The 24,966-nt window shown below is 45.1% G+C and overlaps 1 protein-coding gene across 3 annotated transcripts in view; it reads right to left on the reverse strand.

Moving 5' to 3' along the window:
• abcc4 (ATP binding cassette subfamily C member 4 (PEL blood group)) overlaps window positions 1–24,966 on the reverse strand; it is a 566,891-nt gene that overhangs the window by 17,911 nt on the left and 524,014 nt on the right. For all 3 annotated transcript variants that reach the window (XM_068034379.1, XM_068034378.1, XM_068034377.1), the window contains one exon: window positions 18,761–18,895. In XM_068034379.1, the coding sequence (XP_067890480.1) occupies window positions 18,761–18,895 (135 nt within the window). The remainder of the gene's footprint in view (window positions 1–18,760; window positions 18,896–24,966) is intronic.

Here is a 24,966-nt window from a genome sequence, read left to right on the forward strand (position 1 = left end):
CAAGCTGTTCCAGTACAGCTACAACACTGGCATCTACCTGGGAATGTGGAAAATTGCCCAGGTATGTCCTGTACACAAAAAGCAGGACAAGTCCAACCTGGCCAATTACCACCCCATCATTCTACTCTCAATCATCAGTAATGTGATGGAAGGGGTCATTGACAGTGTTAGCAAGTGGCACTTACTTATCAATAATCCGCTCAATGACGCTCAGTTTGGGTACCGCCAAGGCCACTCAGCTCCAGATCTCATTACAGCCTTGTTTCAAACATGGTTCAAAGAGCTGAACTCAAGAGGTGAGATGAGATTGAGTGCCCTTGACATCAAGGCAGCATTTGACACAGTATGGCATCAAGGGGCCCTAGCAAAACTGGAGTCAATGGGAATCAGGGGAAAAACTCTCCGCTGGTTGGAGTCGTACCTAGCGCAAAGGAAAATGGTTTTGGCTATTGGAGGTCAATCATCTCAGCTCCAGAACATCACAGTAGGAGTTCCTCAGTATCGTGTCCGAGGCCCAACCATCTTCAGCTGCTTCATCAATGACCTTCCTTCAATCATCAGGTCAGAAGTTGGGGTGTCCGCTGATGACTGCACAATGTTCAGCACCATTTGCAACTCCTCAGATACTGAAGCAGTCCGTGTAGAAATGCAGCAAGACCTGGACAATATCCAGGCTTGGGATGATAAGTGGCAAGTAACATTCGTGCCACACAAGTGCCAGGCAATGATCATCTCCAACAAGAGAGAATCCAAACATCTCCCCTTGACATTAAATGGCATTACAATTGCTGAATCCCCCATTATAAACATCCTGAGGGTTACCATTGACCCGAAACTGAACTGGAGTAGCCATATAAATACCCTGGTTTCAAGAGCAGGTCAGGGACTCGGAATCCTGTGGCAAGCAACGCACCTCCTGACTCCTCAAAGCCTGTCCACCATCTACAAGTCAGAAGTGTGATGGAATACTTTCCACTTGCCTGGATGGGTGCAACTCCAACAACACTCAAGAAGCTCGACACCATCCAGGACAAAACTGCCCACTTGATTGGCACATCAACAAACATTCACTTCTGCCACCACCGACGTACAGTGGTAGTAGCATGTACCATCTACAGGATGCACTGCAACAACACACCAAGGCTCGTTCGACAGCACCTTCCAAACCCGCGACCTCTACCACCTAAAAGGCCATGGAAAGCAGATGCATGGGAACAGCACCACCTGCAAATTCTCCTCCAAGCCACACACCATCCTGACTTGGAACTACATCGCCATTCTTTCACTGTCGCTGGGTCAAAATCCTGGAACTCCCTTCCTAACAGCACTGTAGCTGTACCTATTCCACATGGACTGCAGCGGTTCAGGAAGGCACCTTCTCAAGGACAATTAGGGATGGGCAATAAATGCTGGCCAAGCCAGCGACACCCACATACCAGGAACAAATAAAAAAATACTTGAGGGGTGTCCTGGCTAACATTCCTCCCTCAACCAAGAGGAGGGAAAACCGATTAGGAGGTCATTCTGTTAGAGCACAAATTGGCCGTTTTTGCTTACATGATAACAATGACTTTATTTCAAAACGGACATTAATTTCCCCTACACCTCCATCCCCAACAGGACAGCTTGAGTGCTCTCAGTTTCTTCCTCGAACGGAGGTCCAACAAGTTCACCCTCCACCTGGCTGAACTTGTTCTCACATTAAACAACAACTGACTCCACGCACTTCATAAAACATGTGGCCCAGAAAGAGGCTATTCAGCCCATCGTGTCCGTGCTGGCCAATAGAGAGTTATTCAGCCGAACCCAATCTTCCAGCTCTCTGTCTGTAGCCCTGTGGGTTACGACATCTCAAGTGCATATCCAAGTGTTTTTTTAAAATGCAGTGAGGGTTCCTGCCTCTACCACCCTTTCAGGCAATGAGTTTCAGACAACTACCACCCTCTGGGTGAAAAAATACTCCTCAACACCCCTCTCATCCTTCTACCAAATTACTTTAAGCCTATGCCCCCTGGTTATTGACTTCTCTGCTAATGGAAATAGGCCCTTTCTATCCAATCTATCAAGGCCCCTCATAATTTTATGCACCCCAATTAAATCTCCCTTCAGCTTCCTCTGTTCCAAAGAAAACAACACCAGCCTATCCAATCTATCCTCGTAGCTAAAATTCTCCATCCCTGGCAAAATCCTTGTAAATCTCCTCTGTACCCTCTAGTGCAATGACATATTTCCTGTAATGTGGTGACCAGAAGTGTATGCAGTACTCTATGTGGTCTAACTAGCATTCTATTAAGTTCTAGCATAATATCCTTGCCTCAGCTCTCCTCTACACCTCAGCCAATAAAGGAAATTATCCCATATGCTTCCTTGACCACCTTATCTATCTGTCCTTCAGGGATCTGTGGACATGCACTCCAAGGTCCCTCTGTACTTCTCAGAATCCTAACATTTATTGTGTATTCCCTTGACTTGTTTGTTCTTCCCAAATTCATCACCTCACACTTCTGTGGATTGAATTCCATTTGCCAGTTTTCAGCCCACCTGACTAGTCCATTGATATCTTCCTGTAGTCTACATCTTTCTTCCTCACTATTAACCATACACCAATTTTTCTGCAATCCCTTTGCTTCATGCCATTGAGCCAATGTGTTACTTTCTCTTGGATCCCATGAGCTTTTAATTTTCTGGCCAGCCTGGGACCTTGTCCAAATACTTCAACTTTGCTTCCAATTTTCATCCTTTGCCTGCCTTCACCAGGTCCATCCCAGACTCTTGCTTTCCTACCACAACCTCTGTGTCCAGTTCTGGAGATAGGCTATTGACCAATATCCAATATAAGCCCACTGACTCCCACATTTACTTTGACTACACTTCCTCCCACCCTGCTTCCTGTAAATACTCTATTCCATTCTCCAAGATTTTCTATCTTCATAGATTCGGTTCTGACAATGACACCTTCCATTCCAAGTATTTCCAATATGTCTTCCCTTTTCTTCAGCTAAGGGTTTCCCACCACAGTGATTGACAGGCCCTCGACCATGTCCATTCCATTTCCCACATTTGGTCTCCCTAATGTAGAGGAGACTGCACCCAGATACGACCAGGTGAGAAAGGGGTCTAGGGTTCCCACTCTCAGCCTTTTCCTGGTTTGGCCGTAACAGAGTTTGATTTTTTAAAAACACTGTTTTTAGCTACCCCTCAGTGAGTCCTTGCTCACTGCTCTCTAATTGTAATGGCGAAGACATCAACTAGACAGGATTTCTTAGATTTAAACAAGAAAGGTGTGAGTTTATTAACCTTAAAACTCTAACTCAATTAAAACTACTAAGAATATGCGACGCATCGACGCGAGCATGCATACGTGATAACCACACAGGCAAATAGAGACAGAAAAGGAGAAAGAATTAAAGGAGAAAGGTTTGAAACAATAGCTGGAGTTTGACTGAAGTTAAGTCTTGCAGTTCTCATTGGGGCCCAGTGCACCCTTTCAAACTGGTTTCGCTGGTCTTCTGTCTTGAAGCTGAGTTACTTCCGTGGGTCCCCGGAACTTTGTGTGAGAGAGAGAGGTTCTCTCTTCTTTTTCACTTGCAGTCTCTTCTCAAACTGTTCTGAGCCAAGCACAATTTAAAAAAAACCACAGGTTAGTCATGTGACTAGTTCCCTGAGTAAAACAGCCTCCTCTGCAAGATTTGTGGATTCCTTCGAGCTGACCAGACATTCTAAGTGGGGGGGGGGGGGGGGAGGGGGGCGAAGAGAAGAGGTGTGGAATGCTGGTTCTTACACATTCCTCTGGCTACGTGAATCAGTGAGGTACTCCCATTGTCTTCTTTATGCAACATTTTAGAATGCAAATGTGCAGCCATGTTTTCAGCCACTGTTGTGGTCTTTTTAAACAAGTTGTTTCAAGTCCAGTAACAGTTCAAGATGAATGTTCCATATGACGAAATTAATATGTCTCATTTTGGCATGTGTGGTTTTCATCACACCTCCACATCCAGTGGAATGAAATGCGACATCCGGGGGAGCATTTCATTATAAAAATAGAGAAAACAGAAAGTACAGGAAAACACATGCATTTCTCTCATTCATTCTCATTCATGCAGAAACCCTAAAAATTGTTACAGCCTGTCTTTCGTTGGTAGCAGTGCTGCTTAAAACTGCCCCTTTAGGCATCCCGCTAAACATGCGATTTTTGAGGAGGTTTGCAGTTTGAACATTTCCATGACTGCCTAGGGTGCCTTTGTTCCTGTTGAGGTCTGCAGGGGGCGGCTTAGGTTTAGGTTTGGAGTCCTGCTCATGAGATTTCACTGTAGGTTGGCGTTTCCCCTCAACTTGGCAGAGGTGGCAACTCCTATAGTTCTCCACCATATCTTTGTGGAGTTTTGGCCAGTCAAACTGCTGCCTTATGCGGGCTTTGGTTTTTCGTATACTGACATGTACAACCACTTGTAATCTCATGGGCCGTTCTTAATATTTCCCTTTGGTATCTCTGCAGCACCACTACCTGGTGAACCACTGTCCACTCTTTGTCCTCAGGTCTGTGAAGAGAACTCCACTTCCTCATCAGTATCTCATTCTTTAAATAATAGCAATCAGGGACTCCCACTGCTTCAATTTCAGGCAAACTAGGGACAATCCCAACGGTCCCAAAACTAGGTCGCATTCCAAGTGCACCTGCGTAAAGGTACAGGAATACACTGCCCTCCAAGACCAGTTACCACCATTCTGGTATTTACTGCACTCTCTGAGGGAAAGATCAGGCCTTTTCCCAGTAAAAGGGATCTAGTGGCCACTGTGTCCCAGAGGATTACTATGGGCTTGCTGGCCCCACTTGAGGGGGATGTGGTTACTCTCCCTTTAGACACAAAATACTGATAACCTTCAGGAATCCTATTCAATTTTCCTGCACCCACAGCAGTATGTTTTCTGGGCCTTACTACTGCTGCAGTTAAAGCCACAGCTTGTTTAGCTGTGCTTTCCATCAGGGTCCTTTCTCCTTCACTGAGCAGGTGTGTCCTGATTAACCCTACAGGCTTTCCCCGTAGTTTCCAGCAGTCAGCTCTTAGATGACCTGCTTTATTACAATGGAAGCACACAGGTCTCCGGGTCTCACTCCTACTTACAGCACCTTCCTTTTTGGCTAGGGGAGGGCCCCCTGCGTCTCCTACTTTTCTTTCTCTCCCAGGACTGCTTGGGTTCCCGATCATCTTCCCACCCTTTGTCCCTTTCAGATTTGTGGGGGTGACTAGGAAAGGTTTTCCCCTGGGGAACCAACTTGTATATTAGAGCAAACCCATCAGCCAGAACTGCGGCTTGCCTCGCTCTATGAACTTTTTGTTCTTCCACATGAGTCTTTATGGAGAGGGGGAGAGAGTTTTAAAATTTGTCAGGCAAACCCCCCACCTGCCAAGACTGAGGCACACACGATTTTGCCACATGAACATTAAAACTTAAAATTGCAAGCCCCTAACTGGAAAGACATTTGCATAGTAACAATGAGGAACCAGCCCCTGCCCCAATATACAGAAGCGACCTGGTCAAACCAGTCGGTCACTTGACCACCTGCTGGCCAACTAGGTGAAAAAAAAACAGAATTTGAACTCAGAAAGCTCCTGGCTCCTGGTTGGAACAGAACCTCCTCTCCAGTCTTGCCTGCCTCCATCTCTTGTGCACAGAACTGAATCTTGTGAAAACACGTGAACCTCAAAGACAGAAATGTCTCCTACTTGAACAAGATTTAAGAAGAACACTGGGCCTCGAAGAACAGCGAGACTACCTACAATCAAGTGAGTTTGAAGCACAGTAAACAAGAAACTCTTCTGATATTGTCTCAAACCCCTCTCCACTATATTTTCCTCTCTTTTCTATCCTATTTGCATGTGTGTATCCGGTGTGCATGCTAACGTGGGCATGTCGAATATCCGCAGGCGTTAACCATATTAGAGTTTAAGTTTAAAGTTTAATAAATTTCATTTTTCTTTAAACCGAAGAAAGCCTGTTTATGCTCATTTCACAGTGGGCCAAAGGGCCTGCTTCTGTGCAGTATAACTCTATGACTGTCTTATAATTGGAAAGTTGTGAGCAAGAATTCACAAAGGGGGAGCTCAAAAGAAAATGTGTTTAAAATTAAAACACTGTTACAATAGACCAGGTGAAGATCGTAACAGACCCCTAGACACCTTTCACACCTGGTCGTAACAGATTCCTCTAGCAAAATTACCTCTCTGAGGTTTTCATAGTTGGGCTGCACTTTAAGAGCCCTCAACCACTGGTCAAAAGATAGCTGCTTACTTCTCTCAAACTCCAATTAAGTTTGATCAGAGTGTTTTCTGAGGGGTCAAAACTTCTGGCGGTAGGCATCCGGTACTGGCTCATATTCCCCGAGGATAGCATTTTTTGTCAGTTCATAATTTGACGAACTCTCATCTGGCAACAGGGAATAAATCTCATGGGCTTTTCCTGTTGGATTCTTCTGTTGCAAAGTAACCCAAGTCTCAGCAGGCCACTTTAACTGCGTTGCAAGCTTCTCAAAAACACAAAAAATGCTTCAACTTCCCCCTCATTGAATTTTAGAATCAACTGGGAAAATTTTAACAATTCACTACACAGCCCCAAATTACTATTCCCCGTGTTGGCCATGCTTTCACTGGGGTTACTCTGTTGCCCCCGAGTTTATTCAAGCCGCCTCAGCTCTCTTTCTTCCTGTTCCTTCTGGAAATGTCTTTCTCTCTCCTCTCTCTCTTTTTCTTTCTCCTGTCTCTCCCTTTCTCTCTCTCTCTTTCCTGTCTTCTAATTCAAGTTTCCTATCTTCCAATTGTATCTTTGCTAGCAATACCCTGTCGGAGTCTATTTGTAACCCTCTCTCTGCTTCTTCCGATTCAAGGGAAAAATGGTTGGCCACTAGTCTTAGGAGTTCGGACTTTCTAGCCTTGGCACGTACAGTGATCCCACACTGCTCAGCCATATTTCTCAACTCCTCCATAGACAGTGCTTTTAACTTATCCCAAGTTACTTCACCCTGACTTGGGGAGTTACTGGCTTCAGTCACTAACATGTTAGTATTCTAGCACACACAACCACAAGAAAACCTGTACTGAAATCTTTTCTCTTTTTGATTGGCATCAATTTGACTGCCCACTTCCAATTTTCATTTGTCTGTGGGTCCAATCTCAGACGCTAGCCCCCAAATTTCTGTTACAACCAGGTGAGAAAGGGTCTAGGACTCCCACTCTCAGCCTTTTCCCAATTTGGCCGTTACAGGGTTTAATTTTTTAAAAACACAGCGTTTTTAGCTTCCCCTCAGTGAGTCCTTGCTCACTGCTCTCTAATTGTAATCGCAAAGACATCAATCAGGTTTTCTCAGATTTAAACAAGAAAGGTGTAAGTTTATTAAGCTTAAAACTAACTCAGTTAAAACTACTAAGAATATGTGACATGACAAAGCTAACAGGCATATGCGATAATCACACACATAAATAGAGACAGAAAAGGAGAAAGGTTTGAAGCAATAACTGGAGTTCAATTACTGGTTTTGGATTCGATCTAAAGTCTTTGATTGAAGTTCTCGTTGGGGCCCAGTGCACACATTCAAACTTGTTTCGTTGGTCTTCTGTCTTGAGGCTTGGTTACTTCCGTGGGTCCCTGGAACTTAGCGTGTGTGAGAGAGAGACACACACAGGTGCGCTCTGCTTTTTCACTTGCAGCCTCTTTTCAGACTGTTCTGAGCCAGGCACAATTTTAAAAAAAAACACACGTTGGCCAGCAGGTTAGTCCTATGACTAGTTCCCTGGGTAAAGTAACCTCCCCTGCAAGATTTGAGGATTCCTTCAAGCTAACCAGACATTCTATTGGGTGGAATGCTGGTTCTTGCACATTCCTCTGGCTAAGTGAATCGGGGAGTCACTCCCATTGTCTTCTTCATGCAACTGTCTTTTAGAATGCAAATGTGCAGCCATGTTTTCAGCCACTGTTGTGGTCTTTTTGAACAAGTTCTTTCAAGTTCAGTAACAGATTAAGATGAATGTTCCATATGACAAAATTAATATGTCTCATTTTGGCAGGTGTGGTTTTCATCACAATCCCCAACACCACCCTCCCGTCTCATTGCACCTTTCCATGCAAGTGCAGGAGTGCAACACGCCCCCCCCCCCCCTTTTATTACCTTCCTTCCTGCTGTCCAAGGCCCCAAACATTCCTTCCAGGTAAAACAGTGATTTAATTGTACTTCTTTCGATTTAGTATACTGTATTCGTTGTTCACAATGCCATCCCCTCTACATTGGACAGACCAAATGCAGATTGTGTGACTGCTTTGCGGAACACCTCCATTCAATGCACAAGTGTGATTTTTTGCCCCACTTATAATCTGACCTCTTTCCTCAGTCTCCTACACGGTTCAATGAAGCTCAATATAAGCGTGAGGAACAGCATCTCATCTTTTGATTCGGCAGTTTACAGCTTTCCAGACTCAACAGTGAGTTCAACAATTGCAGATCACAACCACCACTCCCATTTTTTAGGATGGCAGCTGTTGGTGACAATCCTGCTATTTCCATTTACCCCTCTTCTCGACCCAAATTTTGTTTCTTTACTTGTCCTATTACCAGCTCCTTTTGCCTTGCACCATCATCCTTTTTGTCATTTAATTTCTCCTGTTTTCTGCTCTATCACAAACCTTCCCCTCCCTTGCTCAAAACCTGTCCCATCTCTAACATTTTCCAGTTCTGATGAAAGAACATCGACCTGAAATGTTAACGGTTAACTCTCCACCGATGTTGCCTGATCTGCTGAGTATTTCCAGCATTTCCTGTTTTTATTTTTAAAATAATTAATTGATTGTAAAGTGCTTTGGGATGTTTTGTGGACAGAATAAAATGATATCTAAACATGACTTTAAAAAAAAACTAATTTAATAATAGATTCCATAATCTGGTTGAAGTGCCTTAAAACATTTACAGATAACAGTACAATTATTGCACTGATACTGCAGCTGGTGTGAATTTGTTCTCACAATGCTTGCCTAAATTCCATAGGATGATTACACATTAAAGTTGTACTATATACTGTCGATAGAAAGCCTAATTGACTTTGGAGCAAGGTAATATCATTGGCCTGTAAGAAATACATTTATGCTTTCAGTGGTAACATCTCAAGTAAAATAAATAAATTTAGACTAGCCTGTGATAAAGTATGAAAATATCCCATTTGTGAGAAGACTGAATGGGGTAGTTTGGGAAAGCAGTTTTAGCTCCCATAATTGAATGAATTATGCAAAAAGAGTTACTGCATCCTCAAGCTAGTACAAATTTCACAACCAGAAAAATTATATTTCTCATTATCAAATATTAAAACAGAGTAAACTCTTTCTAGTTATAAGCACCAGATATTCTTATATGATTTATATCGCAATTTAACTTAAATCATTATCTCATTTTTCTCCTTTTGTAACTCACTCTCTTAGTTTCTCTTTTGAATAACATTTTTATTGATTTTTTTCCTAAAATCACATTTAGGAATGTCACAGTAAGACCATTACATTCAACAAAGAAAGAATGTAATGAAGCAATAAGCATCATCTTAGTTAATATAGATACAGGTCAACATCTTCTTGGCTTGTTAAGAGAAATTAAATATCTGTGTGTGAGTTGCATTGGTTGGAATGCCATCATAATTTGGAGCATATCAGCTTAAAGAACACCCTCAGGCATGTCCTGGACATCCATTTGATTTGAAATGTAAATTAGCTTTTTTTGATTGCCATGTTTACCTAAATAACAACAATCACCACTTCAAACTCGCTGTATGTAAAGTGCTTTGAGCCATTTCTGATATATAAAGCACTACCAAAAAGGGAAGTTGGTTCCTCACTTACTTTAACAGTTTCGTAAATTGCACTGTCTTTTGGAAATATACAAAATCATAGATGGTACCATGTGTTAGTTCTCATGAGATGATGACGAAGTGGTCCTTCACTGGAATATTCACTAAAGCACCACAACCTGCATTACAATATATGTTGCGGTCTCATTTGTCACACAGAAATTCTGCTTCTTTCATGTTCCCATTCTAGATTATGTTTTTGGTATGGCTCCCAAAGGGTTTACAGAAGGCTCCATTATACTTTGTGCTGCTAATGATGGCAAGTCTAGTGTTGTATGGTTAAAAATCATAATATAAGACTGTATTGAGACTGAATTGAGATCTGAATTCTGGCATAGCTATAAATACAGTTTGCATGGCACCAGTAAAATGTGGGAAAATTGTAAGCAATATGTGATGTTAAAATCATATACTAAATTCTCTGTCCAATTTAGCATATGTCGAGGATACTATTAATTATTTAAAATAACCACTTAAGATGCACAACCATTCAGCACACAGGAAAGGTTGCTGCAAGAATGTGATGTACTAATCACTTGATAGCTCAATTGGTAAATGCACTATGGAATACTCGAGTCGCTCTGAACAGGCTCCAGAAGCTGGCCGAGCGCGTCTACCCTGAGGCACAGTGTGGCTTTCGTGCAGAGAGATCGACTATTGACATGCTGTTCTCCCTTCGTCAGATACAGGAGAAATGCCGTGAACAACAGATGCCCCTCTACATTGCTTTCATTGATCTCACCAAAGCCTTTGACCTCGTCAGCAGACGTGGTCTCTTCAGACTACTAGAAAAGATCGGATGTCCACCAAAGCTACTAAGTATCATCACCTCATTCCATGACAATATGAAAGGCACAATTCAACATGGTGGCTCCTCATCAGAGCCCTTTCCTATCCTGAGTGGTGTGAAACAGGGCTGTGTTCTCGCACCCACACTTTTTGGGATTTTCTTCTCCCTGCTGCTTTCACATGCGTTCAAATCCTCTGAAGAAGGAATTTTCCTCCACACAAGATCAGGGGGCAGGTTGTTCAACCTTGCCCGTCTAAGAGCGAAGTCCAAAGTACGGAAAGTCCTCATCAGAGAACTCCTCTTTGCTGACGATGCTGCTTTAACATCTCACACTGAAGAATGCCTGCAGAGTCTCATCGACAGGTTTGCGTCTGCCTGCAATGAATTTGGCCTAACCATCAGCCTCAAGAAAACGAACATCATGGGGCAGGATGTCAGAAATGCTCCATCCATCAATATTGGCGACCACGCTCTGGAAGTGGTTCAAGAGTTCACCTACCTAGGCTCAACTATCACCAGTAACCTGTCTCTAGATGCAGAAATCAACAAGCGCATGGGTAAGGCTTCCACTGCTATGTTCAGACTGGCCAAGAGAGTGTGGGAAAATGGCGCACTGACACGGAACACAAAAGTCCGAGTGTATCAGGCCTGTGTCCTCAGTACCTTGCTCTACGGCAGCGAGGCCTGGACAACGTATGCCAGCCAAGAGCGACGTCTCAATTCATTCCATCTTCGCTGCCTTCGGAGAATACTTGGCATCAGGTGGCAGGACTATATCTCCAACACAGAAGTCCTTGAAGCGGCCAACATCCCCAGCTTATACACACTACTGAGTCAGCGGCGCTTGAGATGGCTTGGCCATGTGAGCCGCATGGAAGATGGCAGGATCCCCAAAGACACATTGTACAGTGAGCTCGCCACTGGTATCAGACCCACCGGCCGTCCATGTCTCCGTTATAAAGACGTCTGCAAACGCGACATGAAATCGTGTGACATTGATCACAAGTCGTGGGAGTCAGTTGCCAGCATTCGCCAGAGCTGGCGGGCAGCCATAAAGACAGGGCTAAATTGTGGCGAGTCGAAGAGACTTAGTAGTTGGCAGGAAAAAAGACAGAGGCGCAAGGGGAGAGCCAACTGTGCAACAGCCCCAACAAACAAATTTCTCTGCAGCACCTGTGGAAGAGCCTGTCACTCCAGAATTGGCCTTTATAGCCACTCCAGGCGCTGCTTCACAAACCACTGACCACCTCCAGGCGCGTATCCATTGTCTCTCGAGATAAGGAGGCCCAAAAGAAGAAAAGAAAGAATACTGTAATGAGCCATACAGATCAGGAATGTTTAAGGCTTTATCTGTCATCAGTGTTTGATTAGGTGACTTCATCCAGGGTGCCAAAACACATTACAATTGGCCTCAGTCTCTCTGGGTTAGGGAGACGAAAATCAGTCAGAGTTGCTCTTCAGCTTGCTATTCAGTGGCCCCTGCTGGAAAGTGCTTGTGTGGACATTAAACAAGGGTCAGATCATGCTCTGTGGAAATGCCCCTCATGGTTCAATAGCCAGGTGACTAAGTGCATCAGCTCACACAGAAAGAACGAATATTTAGGTTAGGTGCTGCAGGCCTACTGTTGATTGTGCAGCTGTATAAAATAGTATCTTCAGGAGAGGAAAAGAGGAAACAGGAGGAAGAAAATTGAATGCGATGCTTTTCAGTCTGAAGTCAACTGAATCATCCAAAGCCTGAGATAAGGTTTCAGACAACACTGAAATAAGTTTGAAATATACTTTACAGCAGTTTTTTAAGCCTACTTTCTCTTGTGTATTCAACCACAATCTGTAAGCTCATGGCCAGGCATATCCCTCCTTACTCTACCATTATCAGCAAGCCAGGGCTTCAAAGAGGAGTGCAGAACAGCATGTCAGGAGCAGCACCAGGCATATCTAAAAATGAGATGTCAACCTGGTGAAGCTACAACAGTATGCTAAAACAGCAAAAGCTGCATGCAATAGACAGAGCAAAGCAATCCCACAACCAATGGATCAGATCAAAGCTCTGCAGTCCTGCCACATCCAGTTGTGAATGGTGGTGGACAATTAAACAACTCACAAGAGAGGGAGGCTCCAAAAACATCCCCATCCTCAATGATGGGGGAGCCCAGCACATCCGTGCAAAAGATAAGATTGAAACATTTACACCCATCTTCAGCCAGAAGTACTGAGTGGATTATCCATCTCAGCCTCCTCCTGAGGTCCCGGGTATCACAGATGGCAGTCATCAGCCAATTCAATTCACTCCACGAGATATCAAGAAATAGCTGAAGGCATTGCATACAGCAAAGCCTATGGGTCCCGATGACACCTTGGTTCTAGTACTGAAGATTTGTGCTCTAGAACTAGCTGCATCTCTAGATAAGCTGTTGCAGTGCAGCTACAGCACTGGCAACTACCTGACAATGTGGAAAATTGCCCAGGTGTGCCCTGTCCACAAAAAGGACAAATTCTATCCAGCCAATTACCGGCCCATTAGTCTACTCTAAATCATCAGCAAAGTGATGGAAGGTGTTGCTGACAGTGCTATCAAGTGGCACTAACTCAGCAATAACCTGCGTAACAATGTTCAGTTAGGGCTCCAGACCACGTTACCACCTTGGTCCAAACATGACAAAAGAGCTGAGTTCCAAAGGTGAGGTGAGTTTGACTGCCCTTGACATCAAGGCAGCATTTGACTGAGTGTATCAAAATTGAAGTCAATCGGAATCAGGAAAAACTCTCCACTGCTTGGAGTCATACCTAGTACAAATGAAGATGGTTGTGGTTGTCGCAGGCCAATCATCTCAACCACAGGACATCGCTGCTGGAGTTCCTCAGGGTAGTGTCCTAGGTCTAATCATCTTTAGCTGCTTCATCAATGACCGTCCCTCCATTATCAGGTCAGAAGTGGGGATGTTCGTTGATGATTGCACAGTCAGCAAGACCTGGACAACATTCAGGCTTGGGCTGATAAGCAATGCATAACATTTGCGTCATACAAGTGCTAGGCAATGACCATCTCCAACAAGAGAGAATCTTACCATCTCCCTTTGACATTCAATGGCATTACTATTGCTGAATTCCTCACCGTCAACATCCTAGGGGGTTACCATTGATCTGAAAGTCACCGGGACCCGCCATATGAGGCTGGGGATTCTGCAGCATGTAGCTCACCTCCTGACTCCCCAAAGCCTGTCCATCATCAACAAGGCACAATTCAGGAGTGTGATGGAATACTCTCCACTGCCTTGATGAATGAGGTTCCAACAACACTCAAGAAGCTTGATACCATTCAGAACAAAGCAGCCCACTTGATTGGCACCCCATCCACCACCTTAAACATGCACTCCCTCCACCACGAGCACACAGTGGCAGCAGTTTGACCCACTTACAACATGCATTGCAGCAATCCTCCAAAACTCCTCTGACAGCGCTTTCCAAACACACAACCTCGACCACCTCGAAGGACAAGACAGCAGATGCATAGGAACACCACCACCTGCAACTTCCCCCCTAAAGCCACACACTATCTTGACTTATAGAATCACAGAATGGTTAAAGCCCAGAGGAAGGAATTATAGACCAGTCAGCCTGACGTTGATAGTGGGGAAAATTCTAGAGTCCATTATCAAAGATTTTATAGCAGAGCACTTAGAGAACAGTGGTAGAATCGGGCAGAGTCAGCATGGATTTACGAAAGGGAAATCATGCTTGACAAATCTACTAGAATTCTTCGAGGATGTAACTAGTAGAGTTGATGAGGGGGAGCCAGTAGATGTGGTTTATTTGGACTTTCAGAAGGCTTTCGACAAAGTCCCACATAAGAGATTAGCGTGTAAAATTAAAGTGCATGGAATTGGGGGTAGTGTATTGTGATGGATAGAAAATTGGTTAGCAGACAGGAAACAAACAGTAGGGATAAATGGGTCTTTTTCCGAATGGCAGGCAGTGACTAGTGGGGTACCGCAGGGATCGGTGCTAGGACCCCAGCTATTCACAATATATATTAATGATTTAGATGAGGGAACTAAATGTAATATCTCCAAATTTGCAGATGACATAAAACTGGGTGGGAGGATGAACTGTAAGGAGGATGCAGAGAGGCTTCAGGGTGATTTGGAGAAGTTGAGTGAGTGGACTAATGCATGGCAGATGCAGTATAACGTGGATAAATGTGAGGTTATCCATTTTGGCAGCAAAAACAGGAAGGTAGATTATCTGAACGGCTATAAACTGAGAGAGGGGAATATGCAGCGAGACCTGGTGTTCTCGTACACCAGTCGCTGAAGGTAAGCATGCAGGTCCAACAGGCAGTAAAAAAGGCAAATGGTACATTGGCCTTCATAGCGAGAGGATTCGAGTACAGGAGCAGGGATGTCTTGCTGCAATTATACAGGTCTTTGGTGAGGCCACACCTGGAATATTGTGTGCAGTTTTGGTCTCCTTATCTGAGGAAGGATGTTCTTGCTATAGAGGGAGTGCAGCAAAGGTTTACCAGACTGATTCCTGGGATGGCGGGACTGACGTATGAGGAGAGATTGAGTCGATTAGGATTATAGTTGCTGGAGTTCAGAAGAGTGAGGGGGATCTCATAGAAACCTATAAAATTCTAACAGGACTTGACAGGGTAGAAGCAGGAACGATGTTCCTGATGGTGGGGGAATCCAGAACCTGTGGTCATAGCCTAAGGATACGGGGTAAACCTTTCAGGACTGAGATGAGGAGAAATTTCTTCACCCAGAGAGTGCTGAGCTGGTGGAATTTGCTACCACAGAAAGCAGTTGAGGTCAAAACATTGTATGTTTTCTTGAAGGAGTTAGATATAGCTTTTGGGTCTAAAGGGATCAAAGACTATGGGGGGAAAGCGGGAACAGGTTACTGAGTTGGATGATCAGCCATGATGATAATGAATGGCAGAGCAGGCTCGAAGGGCTGAATGGCCTACTCCTGCTCCTATTTTCTATGTTTCTAGAAGGCCATTCAGCCTGTCGTGTCTGTGCTGCTTCCTGAAGGAGCAATTTACCTCGTGCCACTCTCCGCCTTCTCCTTGTAGCCCTGCACATTATTCCTTTTCAGATAATCCACTTCCCTCTTGAATGTCACAAATGAACCTGCCTCCACCAGGCAGTGCATTCCAGATCCTAACCATTCGCTGTGTAAAAAAGCTTTTCCTCATGTTGCCATTGTTTCTTTTGCCAATTACCTTTAATCTGTGTCCGCTGGTTCTCGATCCTTCCAGCAATGGGAGAAGTTTTATACAAGTTTAACAGAACTTCAGAAATAAAAACAGAAAGTGCAGGAAATACTCAGCTGGTCTGGCAGCAACTGTGGAGAGAGAAACAGAGTTGACGTTTCGAGTCGGATATGACTCTTCTTCAGAACCTTGCTTTTATTTAACATGCCTTCCTTGCTTTTGTACTCTATGCCCCTATTGAGAAAGTGTAAGATACTGTATGCTTTATTAACCGCGCTCTCAACTTGCCCTGCCAAATTCAATGATTTATGCACATATACACCCTGGTCATTCTGCTGCTGCACCCCTTGTAGAATTGTTATTCTATATTGTCTCTCCTTGTTCTTTTTACAAAATTGAATCACTTCACTGCATTAAATTTCATCTGCACTTGCCCTCCCATTCCACCAACCTATGTCCTTTTGAAGTTCTACACTATCCTCCTCACAGTTCACAGTACTAGTTTGTATTGTCTGCAAATTTGGAAATTGTGCCCTGTACACCAAGGTCTAGGTCATTTATATATATGAGGAAGAGCAGGGGTCCTAACACCGACCCCTGGGGAACTCCACTATAAACCTTCCTCCAGTCCAAAAAACAACAATCAACCACTATTCTGTTTCCTGTCACTCAGCCAATTTTGTATTCATGTTACTATTACTAACTTTGCTGACAAGCCTGTTATGTGGCCCTTTTTCAAATACCTTTTGGAAGTTCACGTACACTGCATTAAAAGCATTACCTCATCAATCCTCTCTGTTGCCTCATCAAAAAACTCAAGTAAGTTAGTTAAACACAATTTGCCATTAACAAGTCCATACTGGCTTTCCTTAATTAACCTGCATTTGTCCAAGTGACTATTAATTTTGTCCCGAATTATTGTTTCTTGAAGATTTCGCACCACTGAGGTTAAACTGACTGGCCTGTAGTTGCTGGTCTTATCTTTACACCCTTCTTTGAACAAGGGTGTTACATTTGCAATTTTTCAGTCCTCTGGCACCAACCCGTAGTCTGAGGAAGATTGGAAAATTATGGCCGGTGCCTCTGCAATTTCCACTTTCACTTCCCTCTGTATCCTTAGATGCATCTCATCCGTTCCTGGTGCCTTATTAACTTTAAGGTCAAACAGTCTATTCAATACCTCCTCCTTATCAATTTTAAACCCTTCAGGTGTCTCAATTACCTCCTCTCTCATCATGACCTGCACAGCATCTTCTTCCTTGGTAAAGACAGATGCAGAATATTCATTTAATACCTCAGCCATGCCACCTGCCTTCTTGTGTAAATCCCCTTTTTGGTCCCTAATCGGCCCCACTCCTCCTTTTACCACCTTTTTACTATTTATTTGCCTACAGAAGACTTTTGGATTCCCTATTATGTTAGCTGCTAGTCTCCTATACTCTTCCTTTGCTTCTCTTATTTGCTTTTACAATTCCCCTTTGAACCTTCTATATTCAGCCTGGTTCTCGGTTGTATTATCCACCTGACATCTGTCATAAACACACTTTTCCTTCTTCATCTTAATCTCTATCTCTTTTGTCAACCAGGAAGCTCTGGATTTGTTTGTCCTACCTTTCCCCTTCATGGGAATATACCTTGACTGTGCCCGAACTCTCTCTTCTTTAAAGGCAGCCCATTGTTCAGTTACAGTTTTGTCTGCCAACCTTTGATTCCAATTTATCTAGGTCAGATCCATTCTTGCTTGGAACTATAGCACCTTTACTGTTACTGGGTCAAAATCTTGGAACTCCTTATCTGACAGTACTGTGGATGTACCTACACCACATGGATTGCAGCAGTTCAAGACAGCCGCTCACCACCACCTTCTCAAGAGCAATTAGGGATGGGCAACAAATGCTGGCCTTGCCAGTGATGCTCACATCCCATGAACAAATAATTTAAAAATTGTGTTGCTGAAGAAGGTGACCCCAGAGGTGAGGTGAAACCATGGTTGTACAGCCCACTTTATTTACTCTGACGTAGAGATATGCAGACTTTTGGGCATGTATATTTAAAAGAGTGTTGATTAGAAACTTCACTTGCAGCCAAAGGTTTGTAATCATTGAATAAAGTAGTCCAGATAGTCTGTCCTTTCAATATTAGTAAGTGAATAGTGATACAGTGATAAAGTTCAAAACTATTTCAAAAGAACACTGCAGACCAGCGCCAGACGATCAGCACTAATGGTACAAGACCAACTCCTAGCACTAAACTTCCAGTGGCTCAAAAAGTGACAGCATTATACTTACATATATGGCAAAGCTGGGTCATTAATGTTCAAAGTTTTGCAGGTGGAAAATCAATTGCGTGACTTATATGCATGGACAATATTAGAAAAATAGAGCACATGCATTGTGCATTAACCATCAGGTGACATTTTGGTGACATTTAATCAATTGCGCACATCACAAGATCATATCTGTATGCTGCACCAGATGATACCCTCTGGACTCGAGACAAAAAAAACAGTTTCAAATTCAGTTGCACAGGTGTTAGGACAGGTCTTGATGACCAGGATTGAGTGTTAAGCAGCATTTTCGACATACAAAGTCCTCTCTAGTGCAGTCCTGTGAGTGGTTATGTTTCTTTAAAAATATTTAATGTTTTCATCCCGAATTGCAGACGCACAGCTAGATCAAAGAAGCAGTCAGCAAACAAAAACTGTCCAGCAAAAGCAATTCAAAACTGGTCAATTTCGGAATGTTCTGGAGTCAGTTATAAAACACAGCTTTTACTATTGATTTTAAAACAAGTATGTAAAGAGGTTCAATTAATCTTCATGTGTAACTTAAATTTGTGAGGGACTTAACGATTTTACGTGCACAACTTTACCTCTTTGGCTATCTTGGTCAGAGCAGTAGCTTCAGCCTTGCCCAAGTTTTGCACCATCTTGTAGAATAGACCATTTTTGTTCTCAAGAAGAACATAGGGTTCCGCATACTCTGCAACTCTTCCTGCATCCAGTACCTGTAGCCAACATTTAAAGCAAAAACGCTCAATTTACATCATCCATCAAACAATTTCTATGTGTGTTTTTAGGTTTTTGGGTTTGTGAGACTTTTAACTTAAAACCAGATTGTGGCTCATAAGATGAGAAAGGAACACATACAGAACAACCCAAATGTAGAGTCTTTTGGCAATTGTTTATTGAATGTCATGTAATTTGTTTTGGGAGGCTGGACTTCAGATCTGATTTGAACTCAAACATAGCATCTTCTGACTGATTTGACATGAACCAGTTGTAAAAAAACCTCAGGGGGTTGGATTGCTTCCTCAATGACACACATTGGGCTGAATTTAATGAGCCTGCGGGCACCGTTCCAGTCTGTCAGTTGGGCCACCGCCACATTTCGATCACACGGCAGGTGGCCATTTTGCATACTAGAGAGGCGGAATCCCCTCCCCATCACAAGGTGAGGGTGGGAGGTGAGTTGCCGATTACGGCATCAGTGACTCAGATGCAGGTTCTGGTGCCATATTTAAAAGCCCGCCAGTCCTGCATTCAATCCTGACCTAGAGTCATCGGCAGCTTTGTGCAGCCTGAAACTTTGCGTGACTGGTTCCTGGACCACTTCCCACCCGCCTGAGGAGGATAGCACAGGATGGTGGAGGTAGCACAAAGGGTGGCCCCATGGTTCAGTGATGCCTCCTTGCAGATTCTCCTCCAGGCTGCCAGGGAAAGGTGGGACGTTCTCTTCCCCAGCAATCGCAAGAAGAGGTCCTCCTGCCTGACCAAACAAGCCTGGGTGGACATCGCAGAGGAGGTAAACAGCAGACAATAAGTAAATGTGCGCCATAGGGATGGATAAATCGAAAGACCATGGTACCCAAAGGCAGAAAATGGAGAAAATGGCTGGAGTCTGCCGAGGAAGAGGCCTTGGAACTGACCGGGACCCAGGGCGGCCTGCAAATCTGGACGGGGAGACTGCAGTCCCTGTGAAAGAGAGTGAGGATTGGCTTCCCTCAGCATACTCATTAATTTTGGAGACCTACATCACGCATAGTTGACATGACGAGATCTGCACAGCCTAACCCACATGTTTGTGTTCTCTCACGCAGGTCGGTGTGCGCAGGAGACTGCAGCTGCAGGGGGACTGCCATCAACCTTTGAGGAGGAAGACCACTCAGAGAATGCACCATCCCATGACTCTCCTGCACCTTCCACCAGCCATGGGGTCACCCAATGCAACTGGGTCCAGTGCAAGAGCAGGGTCAACGACCACCTGCATTCTACCAAGGTGAGTGTTCCATATCACTCTCCTTTTTGGGGATTGCATGCAACTATTTGGGAGAGTGCATGACATGAGGACAGTGGCACTACCATGGTGATGGCAGAGGGGAGAGGTTATTACCTCATCCTGACAGACGAATGGTTCCATCTCAATCACCGTCCTTCATAGCTCACCTCCATTAACACCCCTGACGTGTGTCAGCATGAGAGATATCATATCCCCCAGTAGCAGATGAGGGGCTGACACTAGCAGATCTGTCATGTTGATCTATCTGCCAATCTCTACTATCTACATGCTTCCTCTTGCAGCCCAAGAGTAGCCACAACATGAGGGAGATGGCTCTGACTAGTGGAGGAGCTCCTGATCTGCGTCCTCTCGCCATTGCTGAGGAAGAGGCCTTGGAACTGCCCGGGACCCAGGGCGGACTGCAAATCTGGATGGGGAGACTGGAGTCCCTGCACATGAGAGTGAGGATTGGCTTCCCTCAGCATACTCATTAATTTTGGAGACCTACATCACGCATGGTTGACATGACAAGATCTGCACAGCCTGACCCACATGTTTGTGTTCTCTCACGTAGTTGGTGTGCGCAGGAGACTGCAACTGCAGGGGGACTGCCGTCAACCACGAAGGAGGAAGACCACTCAGAGAATGCACCATCCTATGACTCTCCTGCACCTTCCACCAGCGCAGATACTTTTAGCTCTTTGGGTAACCAATCAGCTGTAGAATCAGGATCACAAGCTGGTGAGAGCACTGCACACGTGCCCGAGCAGCTGGCTGAGGCTGAGACAGCCAAGGCCTCCGAGAGTCGGAGGACTGTGGGTGGCCGTGTCCGTGCTGAGCCCCAGACCAATGATGAGCCTCTGGTATCGACAGCACAGGGCACATTGGAGTTGCAGAAAGATGTAAGGCAACATCTGGTGGAGCTGTCAGAGGCCATGCGCAGCCATAAGCGGACGATGGATGAGTCCATCCATGCCAAGAGGGCTGCCTTGTCTCAGGCGTGTGAGTGCATGGCCTCCTCCATTGAGAGGCTGGTGACCATCATGGAGAGCCAGATCCCACAGACCTGCACACCACTGCCTTGGCCATGAGCTCAACGCAGCAGTGGCAAGGCAAGAGAAGGAACAGAAGCCTGGAGACTTCTTCTGCTTCTCATGAGCAGGGAGGTTCAAGTTAGCCTTGAAAGGGAGGAGGAGAGGCTGCCCTCCACATCTGGGGGCACCCCTCAGGGCATTCCAAGTGCTGAATACCGGCTCCTCAGCCCCTCTGCCAGCGAGCCTAGCTCCAACCACCGTGACGTCTGAGGAGAGTCCTGCACCAGTGCAGGACATCCTTAGGCAGCTGGGGCCTTCCAGGCCTCAGGCAGCCAGGGGATGCCTGCTAAAGTCATCACAGGTCAAGGGGTAGCCTGATCATCAGCCTGCCTCCAGCCCAGCTGCTGTCGCAGGGATAGCGCAGCGTAGGAGGAATCGCAAATGTATTAAGAAAACCACCTAGCCACACTTTGGGACTCACAGGTGCAGGAAATATGTCGTGATTAATTAAAAGTTCTTATGTGCAAATCATTAGCCATCATTGTCTGAAAGCTAGAGCAGTGCCAATGTGACCTCAGCCCTCATTAACATATGTTCTCCCTGCGGGAGAAGCTGATGGAGCTCACAGGCAGGTCACTGGATGCCCTGATCGGTACAATCGATGATGCCCTACACCTGAACGAATCCATCGATAGCATCAAAACCCAATGCCCTCTGTGCCAGCACTAGTGCACATTGCAGCTGGTCACAAGTCAGGCAACACAAATGGAAAGGAGGTAACACAATACATGCATGCAGGTGAGTCTTTATTGGACTCTCAGTGAGTGGACATCAGGGTAGCTGGAAACATGTAATTATGAGGTTGTCTCTTGCCTCCTATGTGTGTCACTCAACCTGTCTGGCCTCCAGCGCCATGTCTTCACCATCCATTGCTGCTTGCCCCTCTCCCTCCTCTGCATCCTTCTCGTCGGTCGATGAGTGTCATGTCACGTAAGGCCTCCCCGCTCTGCAGTGCTAGATTGTGCACAGCACAGCAGACCACCTTGAAATGTGAGACCCTCGCCAGAGCATTCTGCAGGGCTCCACCAGATTAATTGAAGCAGCAGAATCTCACCTTCAGTGGCCCAATAGCCTGCTCAATAGTTACTCGGGTGAAGCTGGGGCAATTCTTGTAGCTCTCCTCTACTACATTGCGAGGGTTCCTCACAGGTCTAAGAAGCCAAATCAATGGGTAGCCCTTGTCCCCGGGAATCCATCCCTGAAGGTGAGTGGGGGTGGCCTGAAAAGTTGTGCCACTTGGCACTGTCCAAGTATGTGGGCGTTGTGGCTGCTTCCCAGAAAGTGGGCACAAACCTGCAGAAAACACTTTCGGTAGTTGAAGATTAGTTGAACGTTTATGGAACGTGGCTAAACAGCTGGTGTAGCAGGGAGGGTTTCAGATATCTGGACCATTGGGATCTCTTCAGGGACAGATGGGACCTGTACAAGAAGGACGGGTTGCATCTAAACTGGAGGGGCACAAATATCCTGGCTGCGAGGTTTGCTAGCGTCACTCGGGAGGGTTTAAACTAGTGTGGCAGTGGGGTGGGAACCAGAGCAGTAGGACAGCAAGTGAAATAAATGAAGGGGGACTAGTAAATAAGGCCAGTAAGACGAAAAGGAAGAGCAGGCAGGGAGATGTTGCGGAGCACAGCGGGACTGGTGGTCTGAAGTGCATTTGTGTCAATGCCAGAAGTATAACAGGTAAGGCAGATGAACTTAGAGCTTGGATTAGTACTTGTAACTATGATGTTGTTGCTATTACAGAGACTTGGTTGAGGGAAGGACAGGATTGGCAGTTAAATGTTCCAGGATTTAGAAGCTTCAGGCGGGATAGAGGGGGATGTAAAAGGGGTGGGGGAGTTGCATTACTGGTTAAGGAGAATATCACAGTTGTACTGTGGGAGGACACCTCGGAGGGGTCATGCAGCAAGGCAATATGGGTGGAGCTCAGGAATAGGAAGGGTGCAGTCACGATGTTGGGGATTTATTACAGGCCTCCGAAAAGCCAGCGGGAGGTAGAGGAGCAGATATGTAGACAGATTTTGGAAAGATGTAAAGGTAGCAGGGTTGTAGCGGTGGGTGATTTTAACTTCCCCTATATTGACTGGGACTCACTTAGTGCTAGGGGCTTGGATGGGGCAGAATTGTAAGGAGCATCCAGGAGGGCTTCTTGAAACAATACACAGATAGTCCAACTAGGGATGGGGCCGTACTGGACCTGGTATTGGGGAATGAGCCTGGCCAGGTGGTCGAAGTTTCAGCAGGGGATCATTTCGGGAACAGTGACCATAATTCCATATGTTTTAAGGTACTTGTGGATAAGGATAAGAGTAGTCCTCGGGTGAAGGTGCTAAATTGGGGGAAGGCTAATTATAACAATATTAGGCAGGAACTGAAGAATTTAGATTGGGGGCGGCTGTTTCCCAACATCTGACATGTTTTTACGTCTTTCAAACGTCAGCTGATTAGAATCCATGACCAGCATGTTCCTGTGAGGAAGAAGGATAAGTTTGGCAAGTTTCGGGAACCTTGGATAACGAGGGATATTGTGAACCTAGTCAAAAAGAAAAAGGAAGGATTCGTAAGGGCTGGAAGGCTAGGAACAGACGAATCCCTTGAGGAATATAAAGACAGTAGGAAGGAGCTTAATCAAGGAGTCAGGAGGGCTAAAAGGGGTTATGAGAAGTCATTGGCTAACAGGATTAAGGAAAATCCCAAGGCTTGTTATACGTATATAAAGAGCAAGAGGGTAACCAGGGAAAAGGTTGGCCCACCCACGGACAGAGAAGGAAATCTATGTGTGGAGCCAGAGGAAATGGGCGAGGTACTAAATGAATACTTTGCATCAGTATTCACCAAGGAGAAGGACTTGGTGGATGATGAGCCCAGGGAGGGGAGTGCAGATATTCTCAGTCATCTCATTATCAAAAAGGTGGAGGTGTTGGGTGTCTTGCAAAGCATTAAGGTTGATAAGTCCCCAGGGTCTGATGGGATCTATCCCAGAATACTGAGGGAGGCAAGGGAAGAAATTACTGGGGCCTTGACAGAAATCTTTGCATCCTCATTGGCTACAGGTGAGGTTCCAGAGGACTGGAGAATAGCCAATGTTGTTCCTTTGTTTAAGAAGGGTAGCAAGGATAATCCAGGAAATTATAGGCCGGTGAGCCTTACGTCAGTGGTAGGGAAATTATTAGAGAGGATTCTTTGGGACAGGATTTACTCCCATTTGGAAACAAATGGACTTATTAGCGAGAGACAGCATGGTTTTGTGAAGGGGAGGTCGTGTCTCACTAATTTGATTGAGTTCTTTGAGGAAGTGACGAAGATGATTGATGAAGGAAGGGCAGTGGATGTTATCTATATGGACTTCAGTAAAGCCTTTGACAAGGTCCCTCATGGCAGACTGATACAAAAGGTGAAGTCACACGGGATCAGAGGGAAGCTGGCAAGATGGATACAGAACTGGCTCGGTCATAGAAGACAGAGGGTAACAGTGGAAGGGTGCTTTTCTGAATGGAGGGCCTGTTCCCTGAATGGAACACTAGTGGTGTTCCGCAGGGATCAGTGCTGGGACCTTTGCTGTTTGTAGTATATATAAATGATTTGGAGGAAAACGTAGCTGGTCTGATTAGTAAGTTTGCGAACGACACAAAGGCTGGTGGAGTTGCGGACAGTGATGAGGATTGTCAGAGGATACAGCAGGATATAGATCGGTTGGAGACTT

This window comes from Heterodontus francisci, chromosome 6 (genome assembly GCF_036365525.1).
Source record: "Heterodontus francisci isolate sHetFra1 chromosome 6, sHetFra1.hap1, whole genome shotgun sequence".
NCBI lineage: Eukaryota > Metazoa > Chordata > Chondrichthyes > Heterodontiformes > Heterodontidae > Heterodontus > Heterodontus francisci.